At 36.4% G+C, this 20,791-nt stretch overlaps 1 protein-coding gene across 9 annotated transcripts in view; it reads right to left on the reverse strand.

The window, feature by feature from the left end:
- Grm7 (glutamate metabotropic receptor 7) overlaps window positions 1-20,791 on the reverse strand; it is an 825,658-nt gene that overhangs the window by 253,224 nt on the left and 551,643 nt on the right. For all 9 annotated transcript variants that reach the window (XM_078033535.1, XM_078033532.1, XM_078033530.1 and 6 more), the window contains exon 6: window positions 7,495-7,695. In XM_078033535.1, coding sequence (XP_077889661.1) covers window positions 7,495-7,695 — 201 coding nt within the window. The remainder of the gene's footprint in view (window positions 1-7,494; window positions 7,696-20,791) is intronic.

Here is a 20,791-nt window from a genome sequence, read left to right on the forward strand (position 1 = left end):
CTTCAGGTCCAAGGTGAGGCAGAACATCGTGGTACAAGAGTGGAGATATGGTTCCACATAGGATATGGTTCCACCATGAAGTAGAGAGAGCACTCCATTCAATGTGGGCAAAATATAAGCCCCCAAAGCATGCCCCCAGTGACCCACCTCTTCCACCACAACCTACTATCCTACAGTTACCACCCAGCTACTCCCTATCAGTGAATTAAAGCACTGTTTGGTGTAACATTCTTATAATCCAATCATTTCACCTCTAAACTTTATTTCATTAGGCTCTTGGGGGCCACTTCATAGCTAAACCATAACAAGGCCTTTTCTCTCTAGAACATGAAAACAGGAATCGGAGAAAGACTGCTTCAAACTATGTAAGTCAAGGATGACAAGACTGGAGAGCAAGATGATATGAGGCTGCATTCCTATGAGAGAGTTATCACACCATGTTAACCAGACAGGAGGAGGAATGTTTAAAATAGTTATAGAAAATAGTTATAGAAACCAAAGAAAATACTTGAAGAAACAAGCATGAAGTCAGACGTGGCCCCATACAAATGATCATTCAACATAAGGATAAAGTTAAAATGAGAGCCAGAAAGAGGGCAATATATGGGGTCCTAAGAGGCCTACCATACCAAGCTGGAAACTCATGGTGACAGTGACCTCCAGGCAACATGGGCTCAACATCACAGGTAGGATAGAGGAACAGCCAAGCAAATGCACACCATCCTACAATTTTATGATACCACTGGATATTAAAGAAAAGTTTTAAAAAATCAGCTTGTAGTAGGCTGAATAATGATCCAAGTAGGTCCAAGCCCTAGTTTGCAGAACCTGAAATGTCACTTTCTGTAGCAAAAGGGTCTTTGCTGAAAATATTAATTAAGGACCATGATATGGAAGATTGTTCTGGATAATATGGGAAGGCCCAGTGCAATCACAAAAGTCCACATAAGAGGAAGGCAGGAGGAGTAAAAGGTGGAAGATGTGATGATGGAAACATCATCAGGAAGTTGGAGTGATGAGGCCTGGGTCACAAGCCAAGTGGCCTCCAGGAGCTACAAAAGGCTAGAGGACAGACTTTCCCCAAGTCTCCTGAAGGGACCAGCCATGTCTTCACCTTAAATTCAAATTAAGAGAAGCCTATGTTGGACTTGCCAGCAGCAGAACTGTAAGATAAAGCATGGTCATTGTTTAAGCCATCAAGTTTGCAGTGATCTTCTTATGGTAGGAGTGGCCAATGAAGATGTAGCTGGAGGAGACAGAGCATGCAACTTCCTAATTTTATAGGTGAGGAAGCATAGGCATTTCTTAAAAAAAGGTAAGTCACTTGTTCTAGTCACCCAGCTACTTACATTAGAACAGTGCTTGTTAACTGGTTTTGGAATCCTCTTGAATGGGTTTAAATTCCAAGTTTACTACTTAACTGAAGTTTGGCCTCTGTTAAGGTCTCACTTTCTAGCACTCATATTACATTTCTCATAGAGTGAGGATGTACTTGGTTCTGTTCCTTTTACACAGTAAAAGCTTAATAGATAATGATTTTTCTTCTTCTTGTTGCTTCATTTGCTGATATTTTGAAACCAGACAGAACACATGCCTTCAGTTAGTCACACTCTGGTCTTTTCCAGGGCACCAATGCTGCCTCTGTTAACTGGTATCTAATTTAAATGTCTCTTCTGCTAGAAAAAAGTTTTTTTCCCATATAACAGGCTAGAGCCCAGTTTGGAAGTGGGAACTAATCTTCTATGAACAACACTGATTTGGTCTCACCAGTTAGTGTCACTGGTTAAATCTGGTTAAACAGCCAAAGGCACTGTTTTAATTTCTTACTTCTCTGTGTTACTGAGACATCATTCCTGCAGACTACAAAAGCACCCACTTTATCTTAACAGATCTTGTAAACTCCATGTATGAATCAACACAAATCTTCCCAAACAAAAGCCACATCAACAACAACAACAACAAAAAAAAAGGTTTAAATATTGGCTTCCTGCTTTCAGCAAGTCTTCTAAGTCTTTAAGCAGAAAACAATGAAATCTGGATTTCACATTAGTAGCAAGAAACAAGAATCCTGTTGTTTCACACTAATAACATGCAGATATTCACCTTTTTTTTCCCCCACACTGGATACTAGGATTTGTGTTCTGCTTTGCTATAAATTCTACAATTTCGATTCATTCAATAATACAAGTGGAGTTTTTCATTGACTTGGAGAGGAGAAAGAATATAGGAGCCTAGGACTCCAGAGAGACTCAAGAACATGGCCTAAATATTCACTGGAATGGGACAGGTCACCTAAATCTTCCTCCTCCTCACAATCTTTGCTAGAAGAAATGATTCTTGTCTTGCCTTTTCCAGAGCTAGCTGTGTTTAAAAAAATCCAGATTGAATAGCTGGATACTTTATCTAAGTGATGACTTGTAATAGCATGTGGTGCAGCCTTGACCTTCTGGATGGGTTCTATATACTGCGACTGGGTTATTATCTCTAGTTTCCCACCCCCCCCAACTCTTTTTTAACGGAACCCCTGAACTTCTTGAAAGAGAAAAAACAGACTTTGTATTCAATGAACTTTATATTTAAAAAGAAAATCAAAGAAGTCCTGAGAGAAAAAAAGAGATGGGGAGGGGCGATCACTGCAGAGATTTCTACAAGGTGTTATGTCTAGAATACAGATATGCTTGGGCAAAAGAAATAGGGATACCTGATAAGATGGGTGACAGAGAAGAGAGTGTACAAATGACTGAAAACCCCACTAGGTGAGAAGATGTGAATAAAATTGCTTTCTTCCTGAATAGAGAAGGACTGGGGATTCAGACTGCCCTGATGATGAAAATATCCCCTCCGTCAAGTAAACTGCCTGGCAGGTTTTCTGTTCTCATTTTACCACCCCATGCAAAGAGTCCAGAAATGCTGCACTGATATGAGTTCCTGTTATCTCTTTCAGCTCAGCAAATAACCCTAAATCTTAGCACTCAAGGCAATGAAATCATGGATTTGGTAATTAGGTCAGGACCCAATGGAGGCAGTACATCTCTAGACCATGTACATCAGTTTGAAGCAATTAGAAGCTCACATGCAGGATAACTGACATGGGCTGTAAGGTGGGATCTCAGCTGTGGCTGTGACTGTGACTAGAGCACCTATGAGGGTGACATTTTGTCTTTTTATCAGCATAATAATTGTGTTTGTATTATTTGTAGAGAACCATGCAGAGCTCTATTACTTTTTGTGCAATGAGAAGTCATGTGATGTCACTTCCAAATTAGTCACAGCCTCACCCAGATTCAAAGGGATGGAACACAAACCTTATCTCTCAATGAGGGAAAGCTAACATCATGCTCCAAGAATGCACGTGAGATGTGACATCTTTACAAAATATCTCCTACCTCAATTTCTCCTGAAATGAGAAAACATAGGTCCAGACATGCATTCATTCATTCAGTTCATTTTCTCTCTCTCTCTCTCTCTCTCTCTCTCTCTCTCTCTCTCTCTCTCTCTCTCGGTGCTAGGGATCGAAACCAGGGCTTGGTGCATGTAGGGGAAGTCCTCCACCAATTGAGCTATATCCCCAATCCAAGACATACTTTAAACACATTATTATATCAAGATTTTATATCCAGACACCAAATCTCTTAAAGTTGCATTTCCAAGTAGTATTATCTGGTCATATGGGTCAACATACCAATAACTATAGTGAATTTTGGCTTGAGATTTTGCATTCATTTGGGAAGCAGGGAAAGGTGGTCTGGAATGAAGAAGAGTCATCCTTTTCCCCTCCATTCATAAGAGTAGGTGAAGTACTTGGTGAAATGGTAGTAATAAGTCATGGATACTCTACTATCATTTTCTAAATTGAAGGTCAGAGTTATTAAATTGTACTCTATTGGTCTGAAACAAAATTCCTAGGGATAAATGGAATTTCTTACTAAATTAAGAGGAGCACAATGAAGCATATTGAGACAAAGAACAATCAAAATCCTAAACATAGGAAAGGAAGACTAAATTCTCTATAATGGCCTGAAAAGAGACTTGCGCTATAGGTCTCTATCATTTGCTCACTGAAGTCTCAGAAAAAATGTTCTCTCACATCTTAGGATTTTATTTCTTTACCTATAAATCAAGAAATTGACCAACTAAAACATATCAAGTTTCTTTTCTCTCTCAACGCAACATGGGCACTTCACTGATTAAATTGTGCACAGCTTCTTATTCTTTACAAAAACTTTTGAGCCCTGCCATCAATCAATGTTGCAATGTCCCAGAATCTATAAAAAGTTTCCCTACTGTCCAGATTTTTAAAAAAAGATATTCCTCAGAAAGATACTGTGTGGGCTACAGAGCTTACACTGGTGTGACACAGGGGGAAATTGACCTTTGCAGTGAAATCCCCAGAACTGAGATCTACGATGGACCAGCAGGACTAATGTAATAAGCCTCTCCTCTCAACAACTCTGAGAATAATAGTCAAGGGGGCAAACTGTGGATGCAGGAGCCCTATGCTCTAGGAATCCACACAGGTGTACAACTGTCCATCGTGATTCTCTTAACATCTCTGTGAATCAGCTACCTTATCTATGAAGAAGAGAAAAAAACAGAATCTAAAAATCATGTAGTCTTGAAGAGTAAATGAGCCAAAATATTCAAAGTACTTAGAGTTTCTGGCATAGAGTAATCACTGTGATAGATAATAGATAGATATCTATCTTCCATCCCCTGTATCTATGCTAAAATTCAGCAACACTAGTTCATCAGCAGACAAGATGGTCTTGACAAAAATGAGTCCATAGTCTATAATTATTGTCAGGGAGAAAAAACAGGGCACAATAATTAAGAAAACTTGCACTTTTTTATCACTAGTGTAAGAATGGTCACACATTTAATGGAATTAATTTACATGGACTAGAATACAAAGCCAGAAACCAACCTCAGCTTATGTTATTTACTGCTTTGTAAGTAATGAAATTCACATTTGTTTTGTTCTGTGAAAATTGGTTTTATATAGTAAGAGATTCTGTAAGATCAGGAAAAAACTATGAAAAAAAGATGACTTATAGTTGAAGTATATTCTGGATTTATATATAGTCATTTTTGTCTTCATCTTAACTAGAAAAATACTGCTCCCCAAATTGGATCACTTCATCCAGATACTAGGTAACTCCTGAAAAATGGACACAATATTGTGAGTCTAAATGTACTTTAAATTCCAACAAGAGAAGCAAAAAGAGTTATTGTTGTCTTGTGTTAACTGTTACATGGCTAACTAAACAAGGAAATTGATGCTGGTATATTAAAACTATAAAACAAAATTTATTATGATTCCTTCAATATCCCATGAATGTCCTTCTTCTGATGTAAGATAACATTCCAACATTGCATTTGACAGCAATCGTTTCTCAGTCTCATTCCTTCTGAAACAGTTCTACCATCTGTTTTTCTCATGCCTGGAGCACTTTTTCATTTCAAGACAGGGTCTTGCTGTGCCACCCAAGCTGACCTCCAATTCTAGGACTCCAGCAATCCTCTTGCCTCAACCTCCCAAGTAGCTGCAAGTATAGACATATGCCACTGCACCTCACTTAACCTGGATACTTTTGAAGAGTACTGGTCAATGATTTTCTTAAACAACTTTGAATTGGATTCGCCTAATGTTTCCTATATATTATTGTACATTTATATTATATTATGATTTATGCATGATATTTATTTTTTGCAATAAGGCCTCAGACATGATGCTCTAACAGTGCCTGTGCATAGTATCAAGACACAAATGACAATGATAAGTTATTACTGGTTTCGTTTACCTTGATCATTTGTTCAAGGAGCTGTCTTGAAGTTTCCTCCACTTCAAAGCTACTGTTTTCACCTTAGAAATTAATATGTATCCCAATTGAAGATACTTTTGAGACTAAGAAAATACCTTATTTCTCTTTATACTTTAACCCAATAACTTTAGCACTCATCAATGATTATTGCCAGAAACAATGATTACTGAGGCCTTTGCAAATGGTGATTTTTCATTTCCATCTTTATGTCATTCTATCATGCCACCCATTCTCTCACATTTGTTTATTCAATCCAATTATTATTTATACAAGTATGGACTTATGGATATTTACTTTCCTTTATGAATTATAACCCACTTGGTCCCAGAATTGGCAAATGAGACCTCTTCCAAGTTGATCTGTGCCCTTGTCACACAACCTCATTACTTTCTGAGTGCTCTCTTTCTAGAAAGGCAGCTCTCTTCCTAGAATGCCAGTAGCATTCTTTCTTTCTGGCACAGAATATCTGAAGTACACACTGTATTTTCTCTGCACTGGTCATGGATTCCATTTCTCTAAGGAACTCTGGTTCTTTTTCCTGGAGAATGGTATTTGTAAACAAGATCTGAGTGCCAGATGTTATTTTTTCCTGAGGTGCCACTGTCCCTAGGCCACTCAGTGGACATACCTAGGTGGTACAAGTAAATAGATACATTAAATGCATATCTGTTCCTGTAACTACTTATGTGTATGTATATGAAGAAATGCAGATATCTTTAAATATAATCTGACACAACACAGTTCATTCTACCCTTCATTTATCAGTAATTTCTATCTCCACCAAAGAGAAACCTGGTTCTCATTATCCACAATGAGAAAAATCCAACATATTTACTAGCAACTGTATAATATCCATGTTATTTTTCTGTAGCCATACCTTATACAACTAAATACTATATCTAAAAATTTCTTGCATTTATTTTTTTTCTTCTTTTTTCCCCTTTAGTGTCATTATATTATTAATTTGTGATATAGTTAAGAACATTTGGTAACAAATATGTTGAATCTTATGTTCTACATTGAGGTTTATTTGACTTATTTGTTTAGTTAGGGGACATGAAATATTAAAATGTTCTAAGAGTCAAGATAATACTTAAAGGTACTGTGAAAGAAATGGTATTTCTCCCCTCTCCACCAAAGTCTTTTAAATTGTTTACCGATTTTTCTGTTTCTCTCTCCTCACGTCTTTTAGTTAACCTATTAATTTATAGTTGCATTCTATAGTTTGAGAAATAAGTTTGTACTGTGAAATGTGGTTAGTGTGGCAAATTACAATTATTACTTCTATTACCTTGGGTACCTATAGCAATTGTGGTCATGTGAAGGGTGGGGTACCCTCCACTCTCTCCTCTTCCATGACTGGACTGTGCATATAACACTTCGAGTTTAAGCAGCCATACTGTCCCTTTCCCTTCCTTTCCTCTCCTCCCTTACTCACATTTATAAAGGAAGAATTTGGCTTTGTACAAGAATTTCTCTATGTCAACATGAGAATGAACTACAACCCCCAAATATGAATTAATTCATTCAATGACTCAATCATTCAAAATTACATAGTATCTACCACGTTTTGACACAAGCTCAAGGTCAAATAATAATGTAACTATTTGATTTAGGAAACATGAATGCCAACCATTTTGGATTCCAGAAAGTTCAGATGGTAGGGACTCACCATTGAAGTTAACATTGCGGATATACTTCAACAACTTCTTGCCCCCAGCTTGCTCCATTTCTGGGCACACACCCCGGTAATCAGCACAGAGATCCTTGTTCATGTGGTGAAGAGCATGCGCCATAGCATATACAGCATCGATCACGAACTGAACTTTACCCTCCTGCTCATAGTTGGAATCTTTTCCAATTCTCTCCTGTCCTGCACATTAAAACAAGAAACACATGCACCAAGATTGGTGTTGAGTAGAAGGTCTAAATTTGCATTGACTTTCAATGGAGCATTAAGAAATGAAAGCTCTAAGGAATACATAATGCAAGCCACTTAGCCACATTTGGCTTCCATTTCAGTTGATCTTAAGAGTTGTGGTATTTTGCTTTGGAGCACATCACACTAACTACCCTGATTTATTAGATAAATAAAATTTATTTTGGGGGGTAAGGGGGTAGTAGATAATCAGGAATATGTTATCAATGAGCCACATCCCCAGTACTTTTTATTTTTTGAGAAAGAGTCTTGCTAAGTTGCTGAGGCTGGCCTTAAACTTGCAATCCTCCTGCCTCAGCCTAGATTGCAGGTGTGCTCCACTTTGCCCAGCTTATTAGATAAACTTTAGAAGCAGTACTTCAAAGGGTCACAATGACAGCTTTTGCAATAAATCAACACACTATCCAAAATATAATGGTAACATAGAAATAAGGGATTTGGAGTCAGAAACAGAGTTGCCACATTCAAATTCAGATCTTTAAAGGCCATCAGGAAAATGATAGAAAACATTCTAAATTCCACACCTGAACTCCTTTTGTATACCTACTCCCCCTACCACACTGCCTATCTGAACTGTAGGTATTATGAAAGACTCAAGTTGCTCAGGAGAGAAACCCTGGTGTCTGTTTTTATTCTCTTACTCCTAACTTTTTCACGTATATTGACCTAATGGAACAGCCGGGTCCTATCAATTCTACCTCTGAAACACTGAACTGTTCTGGACACTCTACTGTTGCTCTACTTATCATTATTGGGGTCCAATGTTTGCTATCTACCTGCGATTATTGATTCCTCCATATTCCCCGTTGCAAACTGCAGAGCTGTCCACCCCAACCCTGTTCTCAAAATCCTTTCTTGACTCTGCACTAACTATATTAAAAAAAAAAAAAAAAAAAAACAGAACCTAATCTGTTCCCCTGACAACAGAGAGTATTCCCTCCTTTGCCCTCAGCTGCCTAATAACAACAGACTGACATCGATTAAGTCCCCATGCTGTTTTGGAAACAATGCATTTTGAAATTATTATCTCATCCACAGTTTTCGAGTTTCATGTTATTTTTTCTTATTCCACTCAAGGCAAAGCTGAGGCTTCTAGTGACTAAATTACCTTCCCAAGATCATTTACACGTAGAGCAATCACAAAGACTTAGGGTCCCCAGGCCCCAAAGCCCATGTTCATTTCACAAGGCTGACCCTGCCCATCCTTTTTCTATATTCTTTTTCCCTTCCAAATACAGATGACTGATCTTTCTGTTAATAAGATTTTGCTCTTTCGTTTCCTGGAGATATCCTCTTTCTTTTCACCCATATAAAACACAACATAAAGGTCTTCTACACTTTGCCCTTCAATACTAATTAAATGTTTCCATAGAACATTTCAAACTTCTATCAAAACATTAAAGATAGATTTTTTAAATGGCTACAGACATTTTTCTTCTTTCATTCTTTCTCTTCTATCCCGAGTCCTACACAACTTGTATTAAATTATGTGTTAAGTACACAATACTCTTTATTCTCTTTAGATCTCCCGTCCCTCTATGAAGCTTAGTAGTCATAGATCCAGTTTCACTTTCAGTGATCTTTCCACAATAATCTTCTATGGCACACATGTGTAGTGAAGAGCAGTAGGAATTCCAGACCCCAAACCCTGCCCTGCAAAACACAAGACTTTTTTTTTATTGTTGTTAAAGTATTGGGATACTCTACCATTGAGCTCCATTCCCGGCCATTTTTATTTTTTTATTTTGAAACAAAGTCTCACTAAGTTTCTCAGGCCAGCCTGGAACTTGAGATCCTGTCTCAGCCTCCCTAACAGCTGGAATCACATGGAGCATGTGCCAGTGCTCACGGATACAAGGGGTTCTTGACTTCCACTGTGTTAAAACCATGTGTATGGCTGTGTTTGTGGCTAAGTGGTAGAGCACTTGCCTAGCACATGTAAGGCACTGGGTTCAATCCTCAGCAACACCTAAAAATAAATTAATAATAATAATAATAATGATAATAATAATAATAATAGAAGGTATTGTGTCCATGTACAACTAATTTTTTTAATGTGTAGGTTTCCTTCCTGAAAGATTTTTTTAGACCATTTATTAAAATGTGAAGCATAGAGGATCCAAGATGGTGGGCCAGAGGGAAGCAGACTTCTGTGTCTCTCTATGACCTAGGATTCAAGTAGTGAGAATACTGCTTCTCTGTGAGCGTTATTCTTGCTCCTGCAAAGGAATAACAGCCATCGTGCCCATGCAGGGCTCCAGGCCTGTCAGAGTAGGTCTCCCAAGTACTCAACCATGCAGGACTACCAGGTGCCTGAGCAGGACCATCAGCACCCATGCATAACGAAAGCCATCCATTTGAGCAGAAATCATATAGGCCACTCCCAGATAGGACATCCGGCAGCTTTCCACATGCTGGAACTCTGGTTGACATCCAATGTGGACCCCCAGCTATCAAAGTGGGGCTTCTCCGGTCACCACCATCTTGGGACATTGAAGCAGCATCGATAGTCCCCTATGCACAGTAGCCTGCGTGCACCCAAGAACCTCACACAGGCTCTGAAGACAGCCGACAGCCACACACTGCAAGCCACAGAGCTCGTCTACTGAACTCCTTAGCCAATGCCATCGCTCGGCTCCTGGCACCCAACCCAACACCCCACCACCAAAAGCAAGCATCTCCATCTTGGGTCACGTTCATCACCAACTTCAGTGAGGGAAACTCCCAGTTTGGAATTCCAGCTGGCCAGGTACCCAGTTTCTAACCCATTCCTCTCCCCTGCAGCTGCTACCCTGGCACAGAGACACCCAGGTTACCTTCACCATCCTTAGGGCAGACACACCAGCTAATGACAGACAACCCCCTCTATTGGATAAGAAAGGAAGCAGGAATGATACTAATTTCCAACCAAAACAATTCCTGTTTCTTCCTTCAAAATTTTTTTCCCTCTCCCTCTCCATTCTCCTGCCCTCACATCCCCAACATATGTGAAACCAAGTACTTTGCATGAATTAGGATTTTGAGGACTGAGACATCTGAATAGTACATTAAGCCTGTGTTGTATATTATTTTTTTCACCAATTTCTACTATTTTAACATTTTGTGTTACTATATATGTGTTTTTGTGGTTTGTAGTGTACTATCTTCCCACTTACTTTTGTCTACCCAAAATTACTTCCTCTCCCTTTTCCTGCTACTGATCTCCCTCTTTAGATTTCTCTTTCACATTTCCTAAGAAATAACAACTCTACATCCTCACCTTCTACCTCCTCAGCATATTATCCCTACTGTTCATTCCTGGTTCTTTGTCTACCAACAGAACCTGTAGACCCTTTTACAAACTTACTCAGTAAATTGTAGATAATAATTGAATTCACCATTTCTATACATTGTGACCAAACTGTAAACATCTTAATAGCAAACATTTGTTTTTAGAGTGTATATTGCTTATATTGGGATCTGATAACATTGTCCTTCACCTCAAAGGAGAGGTATTGGATCCCTACAGGAGCACTATAAGCCTATAGGTAAAAACAGTAATGTCTAGGATCCACAGTGCTAGACGGGAAGACACACAGCAACATGAAAATACAGGGAGGAAAGTGCTGAAACACCACAAGATACCACATTATTAGAATCCATGGCCAGCACAGCAGAAGAAATTACAGAGAAGGAGTTCAGAATGTACACAATTAAATGTTCTGTGAATTAAAGGATGATATAAGAGAGCAAATATAGGCAGCAAAAGATCATTTTGACAAAGGGCTACATACAAAAAAAAAGATCACTTCAATTGGGAGACAGAGGTTAAAAACAAGAACAACAAATCCTTGAAATGAAAGAAACAATAAACTAAATTAAAAGTTCAATTAAAAGTATCACTAACAGATTAGACCACTGGGAAGACAATATATCAGACTATGAAGACAAAATATATAATCTTGAAAAGAATGTAGACCACATGGTGTTAATGGTAAGAAACCATGAGCAGAACATTCAAGACATATGGGATAGCATAAAAAGACCAAATTTAAGAGTTATTGGGATAGAGGAAAGCATAGAGTTCCAAACCAAAGGAATGAGCAATCAATACACTGAAATAATATCAGAAAATTTCCCAAACATTAAAAATGAATTAGAAAACCAAATTCAAGAGTCTTTTAGGAACCAAATGTATAAAATCACAACAGATCCACAAAAGGCACATTATAATGAAAATGCCTAACACAGAGAATAAGGACTCTTAAAAGCCACGAGAGAAAGGAATCAGATTATATATAGGGGGAAATCCATTAGATTATGGGCAAGTATTTCATTCCAGACCCTGAAAGCTAGAAGATCCTTGAACAACATGTATCAAGCTCTGAAAGAAAATGGATGCCAATCAAGAATCTTATATCCAGCAAATTTAAGCTTTAGATTTAATGATGAAATAAAAATCTTCCACAATAAACAAAAGTTAAAAGAATTTACAACTCGAAAGACTGTACTACAGAACATCCTTGGCAAAATATTCCATGAAGAGAAACTGAAAAACAACAAAGAAAATCAGCAAAGGGAGGTATTACACTACAGGAAAAACTAATCAAAGGGGAAACCAAGTCAAGTTAAATACCAAAAATAAATAAAAATGGCTGGAAATATAAGTCATGTCTCAATAACAAACCTGAATGTTAATGGCCTAAACTCACTAAACAAAAGATGTGGACTGGCAGATTGGATTTTTTTTTAAAAGAGAAGACCCAACAATACGCTGCCTCCAAGAGACTAGACTCATAGGAAAAGACATCCACAGACTGAAGGTGAAAGGATGGGAAAAAAAAAAAAAAATTACACCACTCACATGGACTGTGGAAGCAAGCAGGGGTTTCGAAACCATCCTTATATCAAATAAAGTAGACTTAAAGCCAAAGTTAATCAAAAGGGATAAAGAAGGATATTTTATACTGCTTAAGGGAAACATTCATAAACAAGACATAATAAATTTATATGCCCCAAACAATGGAGCATCTACAGTCACCCGCCCCCCCCCAAAAAAAAAACCCAAAAACCCTCTTCTCAAGAATCAAATAGATAACAACACAATAATTCTGGGTAACTTTAACACACATCTTTGACCACTGGATAGATCATCCAAACAAAAGCTGAACAAAGAAACTGTAGAATTCAATAATACAATCAATAATTTAGACTTAATTGACATATATTTAATCCTTCAATGAATGAATACGCTTTCTTCTCAGCAGCACATGAATCCTTCTCTAAAATAGAGCATATATTATGCCACAAAGCAACTCTTAGCAAATATAAAAAAGTGGAGCTACTATCCTGCATTCTATCAGATCATAATGGAATTAAATTAGAAATCAGTAATAAGATTTAAAAAAAGCTATTCCAATACCTGGAGATATTATATGTTACTGAATGAAAAGTTGTTTGCAAAAGACATCAAGGAGGAGATTAAAAAATTCTTAGAGGTGAAGGAGAACAGAGATATGATGTATCAAAATCTCTGGGACACTATGAAGGCAGTACTAAGAGGAAAGTTCATTGCATGAAGTTCATTCCTTAAAACAAGAAAAAGTCAACAAATAAAAGACTTAACATTACATCTCAAAGCCCTAGGGGAAAAAAAAGAACAAATCAACACCAAAAAAAGATAGGAAATAATTAAAATCAGAGCTGAAATCAATGAAATTGAAAGAAACAATTGAAAAAATTGACAAAACAAAAAGTTGGTTCTTTGAAAAAATAAATAAAATTGATCAACTCTTAGCCAAGCTAGCAAAGAGGAGAGAGAAAACTCAAATTACTGTCATGCATGATAAAAAAGAAAATATCATGACAGACACTACAGAAATACAGAATATAATTACAAATTATTTTGAAAACTTGTACTCCAATAAAATAGAAGATATTGAAGGCATTGACAAATTTCTAGAGTTATATGATTTGCCCAAATTGAATCAGGATGGTATACACAACTTAAGCAGATCAATTTTAAGCGATGAAATAAAAGAAACCATCATAAGCTTACCAGCCAGGAAAAGCCCAGGACAAGTTACATACACAGCCAAGTTCTACAAGACCTTTGAAGAAGAACTAACACCAATACTCTTCAATTTACTTCAAGCAATAGAAAATGAGGAACACCTCCAAAATCATTCTATGAAGCCAATATCACACTGATTCCAAAACCAGGCAAAAGACACATCAAAGAAAGAAAACCTCAGACCAATATCTCTAACAAACATAGATGCAAAAATTCAATAAAATTCTGTCTAATCAAATACAAAAACATATCATAAAGGTAGTGCACCCTGATCAAATGGGGTGCATCCCAGGATTGCAAGGTTGGTTCAACATATGGAAATCAATACATGTAATTCATCACATCAATAGACTTAAAGAACCATATGATCATCTCAGTAGATGCAGAAAAAGCATTCAACAAAATAAAGCACCCCTTCATGTTCAAAACACTAAAAAAAAACTAGGGATAACAGGAACATATCTCAACATTATAAAAGCTAAGCCCCAAGACAACATCATTCTAAATGGTGAAAAATTGAAAGCATTCCCTCTAGAAACTGGAACAAGACAGGTATGCCGTATTGCACCATTTCTATTTAACACAGTTCTTGAGAAACACTGGCCAGAGCAATTAGATGAAAGAAATTAAAAGGACACCGATAGGAAAAGAAGAACTCAAATTATCACTGTTTGCTGACATGAGTAGAAGACGCAAAAAATTCCACCAGAAAACATCTAGAACTAGTAAATGAATTCAACCAAGTAGCAGGATATAAAATCAACACCCATGAATCAAAGGCATTTTTGTATATCAGTGACAAATCCTCTAAAAGGAAAACTACCCCATTTACAATAACCTCAAAAAAAAGGGGGGGGTGGAAATCAACCTAACGTAGGAGGTGAAATATCTCTACAACAAAAACTACAAAATGCTAAAGAAACAAACAAAAGAAGACCTTAGAAGGTGGAAAGATCTACCTTGATCTTGGATAGGCAGAAATAGTATTGTCAAATGACCATACTACCAAAAAGCACGATACACATTTAATGCAATTCTGATCAAAGTCCCAATGACATTCCTCATAGAAATAGAAAAAGCAGTCATGAAAGTCATCTGGAAAAATAAGAGCTCGGAATAGCTAAAGCAATCCTCAGCAAGAAGAGTGAAGCAGGTAGCATCACTATACCAGGCCTTAAACTATACCATAAAGCAATAGTGACAAAAACAGGATGGTATTGGCACCAAAATAGACTGATAGACCAATGGTACTGAAGAGAGGTCACAGAGAATAACCGACATAATTACAGTTATCCTACACTAGATAAAGGTGCCAAAAACATGCATTGGAATAAAGATAGTCTTTTCAACAAATGGTGCTGGGAGAACTAGAAATCCATTTGCAACAAAATGAAATTACACTCCTCTCTCTCACCATGCACAAAACTCAACTCAAAGTGGATCAAGGACCCTGGAATTAAACCAGAGACCTTGTGTCTAAGAGAAGAAAAAGTAGGCCCAAATCTCCATCATATCAGATTAGGCCCCTAATTCCTTAATAAGCCTCCTATAGTTCAAGAATTAATATCAAGAATCAATAAATGGGATGAACTCAAACTAAAAAGCTTCTTCTCAGCCAAAGAAGCAATCAGTGAGGTGAATCAAGACCCTAAGCATGGGAGCAAATTGTTACCACTTGCACATCAGATAGAACACTAATCTCTAGAGTATATACATATATTAAAAAAAAAACTCAAAAAGCCAAACACCAAAAACAAAAACAAAACAATAACATGATCAATAAATGGGCCAAAGAACTGACTAGACACTTCTCAAAATGTGATATATAATCAATCAACACATACATGAAAAAAAATATTTAACATCTCTAGTCACTTGTGAAATGCAAATCAAAACTATTCTAAGATTTCACCTCACTCCAGTCAGAATGGCAGCTATTATGAAGACAAACAACAATAAGTGTTGGCGAAGATGTGGGGGAAAAGGATCCCTCATGTGTTGCTGGTGGGACAGCAAAATGGTGCAGCCTATCTGGAAAGCAGTATGGAGATTCCTTGGAAAACTAGGAAGGAAACCACCCTTTGACCCAGCTATCCCTCTCTTTGGATATACCCAAAGGACTTAAAATCAGCATTCTATAGGGACACAGCCACATCAATGTTTATAACAGCACAATTCACAATAGCTAAACTGTGGAACCAACATAGATGCCCTTCAGCAGATGAATGGTTAATAAAATGTGGCATGTATACACAATAGAACATTACTCAGTAATAAAAGAGAATAAAATCATGGCATTTGCAGGTAAATGGATGGAGTTAGAGAAGATAATGCTAAGTGAAAAAACCAAATGCCGAATGTTTTTTCTGGTGTAAGGAGGCTGATTGATAGTGGGGTTGGGAGCAGCAACATGGGAAGAATAGATGAACTCTAGATAGGGCAAAGGGGAGGGAGTGGAAGTGAGGGGGAAAGGGGCTAAGAAAGATGGTGAAATGAGAGTGACATCATTACCCTAAATACATGTATGAATAGTGTGAAAATACTTTATGTACAATCAGTGACTTGAAAAATAGTGCTGTATATGTGTAGTGTGAAATGAATTGCATTCTGCCATCATATGTAACAAGTTAGAATAAATATATAATAATCAGAATACATAATTAAAAAGATGGGCTTAACCACAAAATGGAGGGGACAGAGGAAATAATCCATGAACTGGAAGGTAAAATAAAAAACTTATCTAATCTGAACAACTGAGAGAACATAGACAAAAAATGAATAAAGCTTCAGGTACCAGTTGGACTGTAATAAAAATACAATACTTTTGTCATCAGAGTTCCAAGAGAGAAAGATGCCAAGACTGAATATGTGCTTTAAGAAATAATAGCTGAATTCTTTCCAAATTTGACAAGAGACAAAAATTAAAGAAGCTAAGTGAATTGAAAGCTAAAAACCAATGCAAAAAATATAGCATACTCATTTATGAAGAATAAAGGCAGAGAAAAATATCTTGAAAGCAGCAAGAGAAAAATGACATCTTACCCTAGGGAAACAACAATTTGAAGGATAGCAGATTCCTCATCAGAACTGGTAGAGGCCAGAAGGAAGTTGTAAGTTTTTCAAGAGTTGAAAGAAAAAGAATTCTATATACAGTGAAAAAATCCTTTAAGAATAAAGAAGGACATCAAGACATTCTCAGATAAAAGGGGGAAAAGATAATTTGTTACCAGCAGGCCACTCCTCAAGGAACGGCTAAAGACAGTTCTTAAGCAGAAAGGAAACAAAAGAGAAAGACTTGGAACATTAGAAAGGAAGAAATACATTTAAAATCAACAGGCTTTCTTATATGTTTTAAATTTTGTTTGATGGTTGAAGCAAAAATAAACTGGTTCTGCTGTTTATTGTGAAGCATAATATGCGTAAGAAATTCATGAAAAATACAAATAAGAAATTTGTATTTTTCTTATCAAGATTATACATTAATCTCTCAGACACTTTTTGTTTCATGTGAAGCTCATTTACATATCAACCTGATGCTCCCTGTATGTCACAGAAATGAGGGCTTTATAGCACAGTCATAGTGCTACTCTCAAATAAAATTCAAGACTCTGGGGGTTTTATTTAACTTGGTATTTTTTGAATACTTTATCTTAAAAGGAAAATGCTCGGTCTTAGATTCAGTGTCATGATTACTCATTTGCTTTATTCTAATACTATGTAAATGATGTTCTTAGAACAACCTCGTCTAATAAGTAATCTGAATAGCACAGTGTAATACACAGTCTGGTGTACAGACTTTGCTTCCTTCATTTTTTGTGTGTTTTGGGGATGGATTCTGGGAAGAGGGATTGCTTTTTTAATGAGTAAATTTCACCTGAATTTTTGCCATATAAGAGCCAACTCCTCTGAAGGGGTTGTACCATTTTGCTTTTGTGCAAGAGATGAGATTTTCATTTCAAACCAGATATAATTTCAGAATTTGCATTTATCACATATGTAATAAAAGCCACCATTGAATAATTTTTATTTGCAATTTTTTTTTCTAATGTGGGAGTTGAAACATCTTTGCAAACAGAAAGATGCAAATGGTTTCTATTTTGTGCAAATTGTGCATAATTGAGGCAATTTAATTTTAAGTTATTTTCTATTTTAAAAAACTGCATTAGACAGATTAATTCTTAGAGATTAAGTTGCAAATATTTTTCGTGTTTTTATAATATAATTTTGTTCCATTAAAATTTTTCTAATAAAATTTATTGATTTTTTTCCCTCATTACACCTGGATTCTCAATCATGGCAAGAAAAAAATGTACCACTTCAGGTTCCATTTATGGGTTTTTAAATTTATTTTTTATTAGTTACACATGACAGTACAATGATTTTGACAATTCATACATTTCAATCAAATGGGGTATCATTTCTCATTTTTCTGATTGTACAAGTTGCAGAATCACATTGGTCACACATTCACCTATATACATACATCAATAAAAATGTCTGTTTTATTCTGCTGTCCTTTCTATCCCCTTTCCCCTCCCCCCCTTATGTTTTCTTCTAATAACTCTAATGTAAAGATCAACATTTGATCCACTTGAAATATATTCAGGTGTGTAGTGAAGAATGAATAACTGTTTTACTTCCGATCATGCAGTTACTGTAAAAATAATTTTTGGACAGTGCATTGTTTTGGTTTTGGTACTGGGATTGAACTCACGGGTGCTTAACCACTGAGCAACATCCTGGCCCTTTTTTAATATTTTATTTAGTGACAGGGTCTCACTAAGTTGCTAAGGTGGGCTTTACACTCCTGATCCTCCTGCCTCAGCCTCCAGAGTGGCTGGGTTTAGAGGTATGCTCCACTGTGCCCAAATGGATGTTCTATTAATAACACACAATAGTCACTTTCTCTCATTACATATTAAATTTCTATATGCAACTCTATTTTTGGATTATCAAAATCTGCTTCTTTTCTATCTATTCATGTACTAACACCAAAGTTTAATTATAAAGGATAAATAACATATTTAAATACCTAGTAGTGATAGCCCCTTTCCTACCATAACTGTTCATCTGTTTGGTTTTTTAAAATATTTTTTAGTTGTTGATAGACCTATATTTTATTTATTTATATGTGGTGCTCAGAATCAAACCCAGTGCCTCACACATGCTAGGCAAGAATTCTTTAAAAGAGCTACAACCCCAGTCCTTGCATATTTTTTTTTAAATTTTCCTGGACGTTTTTGCTTATTTTTTAGAAATAGCCTTTAACAATTATTTAGATCCGAAACAATGAGTAAAACAATATGGTGGTATGTTTACTGAATTTCTCTCATGTTTATTGATGAATTTACCTAGAATAGATATCTTAATGAAGATATCTTCCTGCATGTCTTTTAATTTTCCCACATCTATTTGGCTTCCCCGATAGTGTTTTAAAATGTTTCTCATATAGATTATAAAGCGTTGCTTGAAAATTTCAGCCAGAGTATTTCATTTACTCACATGTGTATGTGTGTATATATTTATGTATATTTATACACATACATGTGTGTGAACGCATATATGCATGTGTGCATAAAGAGAAATATGAATATAGTTATATATCTAGCTCTCTATACACACATATGCATACACACACACATTTATGTCCAAAGTGGCCTTGAACTGTACCTTGTCTTTCACTCCCCCCATATATATATTTTTCTTTTCCACTTATCTTCTCACTGATTTTGAGTATATGAAAGATACTTTGTTCTATTTGTTGTATGACTTTTGGTTATATTGCAACCTTCTATTATAAAAAATATAATAAAACATAAAGGTTAAAGAAATTCACAGTGAGCCCACCAACCAGATCTTAACAATGTCATTTTGCTATACTGTGGTATTTACTTTTGTAACATTACCATTGTACTTGTTTTATAAGCTAACCATTTTAAATATTAACTTTGTAACATGATACTTTACAAATTTCTCATATTTTGTGGTATTTAGAAAATGCACTATTGGAGGCATTATGGCCGTTGTAAAATATATACTATTAAATGAATTCAGACTAATAAAAACAGTATGTAAACTGTGTTCATGAAGACATTAGTCCCAGAAGGAATGCTCTGATAATAACTGAACTATTCACAATAACAAAATATTTTATTATTTGAAAAACACCACGGGATCTATCCCTGTCTTGGAGGATCACCAGGCATGTTAGTGTACTGAAGAATCTGAGAAGACTTGAGGGTTAAATGTGTCACTAACAGAACTGGAAAAAATTTAACTTTATGTCAAGAAAATCAGAAATGGCAAGTTCATTTAAAAAGTAAAAAACACTTTTACTTTTGCTAGTAGGACAGACACAATTCTTTATCAACCCCACAGTCTCTGGCTAGTTATCTGCAGGCCCCTGCACCTCCTCTCCTAACTGAAATCTGATTCTGTTTAAATATTGGTGGCTACCCATGGAAGGGTTGGTGTATGTCTCCTGAGGCTCATCCTGACTTGATGTCACCCAAGCCATTTCCTCTGAGGGACAGTTATAGGAGCAGCCAAGGAACCCAATTCTAATCCTGAAAAGTAAGAAAAGAGTTCCTGGCAAACTTCTAGAAAGTTTGCTCTTACTATGAGATTAGTCAATGACATAAAAACCTTCCCTCCTCACATACTCCACAATTACTGTATTTATTGTGTAGGACTGAGAAAAACACACAGTATATACCCACAATAATATAATGAATATGTGGTGGGGACATGAAAATACATCTGAGCCGATTGTTAAGCCTTAAAAAAAAAAAAATAAATCACCCTAAATTTGTTTTTCATTTTTTGGTTTTTGTTTTGTTTTGTATAGGAGATTTAACCCAAGGGCACTCAATCACTGAGCCAGCCTATTTTTATTTTTGAGATAGAAGTCTTGCTAAGTTGCTGCTTAGGGTCTCACTAAATTGCCGAGAATGCCTTGAATTTGTAATCTGGTTCCCT

Source organism: Ictidomys tridecemlineatus, chromosome 16, assembly GCF_052094955.1.
Source record: "Ictidomys tridecemlineatus isolate mIctTri1 chromosome 16, mIctTri1.hap1, whole genome shotgun sequence".
NCBI lineage: Eukaryota > Metazoa > Chordata > Mammalia > Rodentia > Sciuridae > Ictidomys > Ictidomys tridecemlineatus.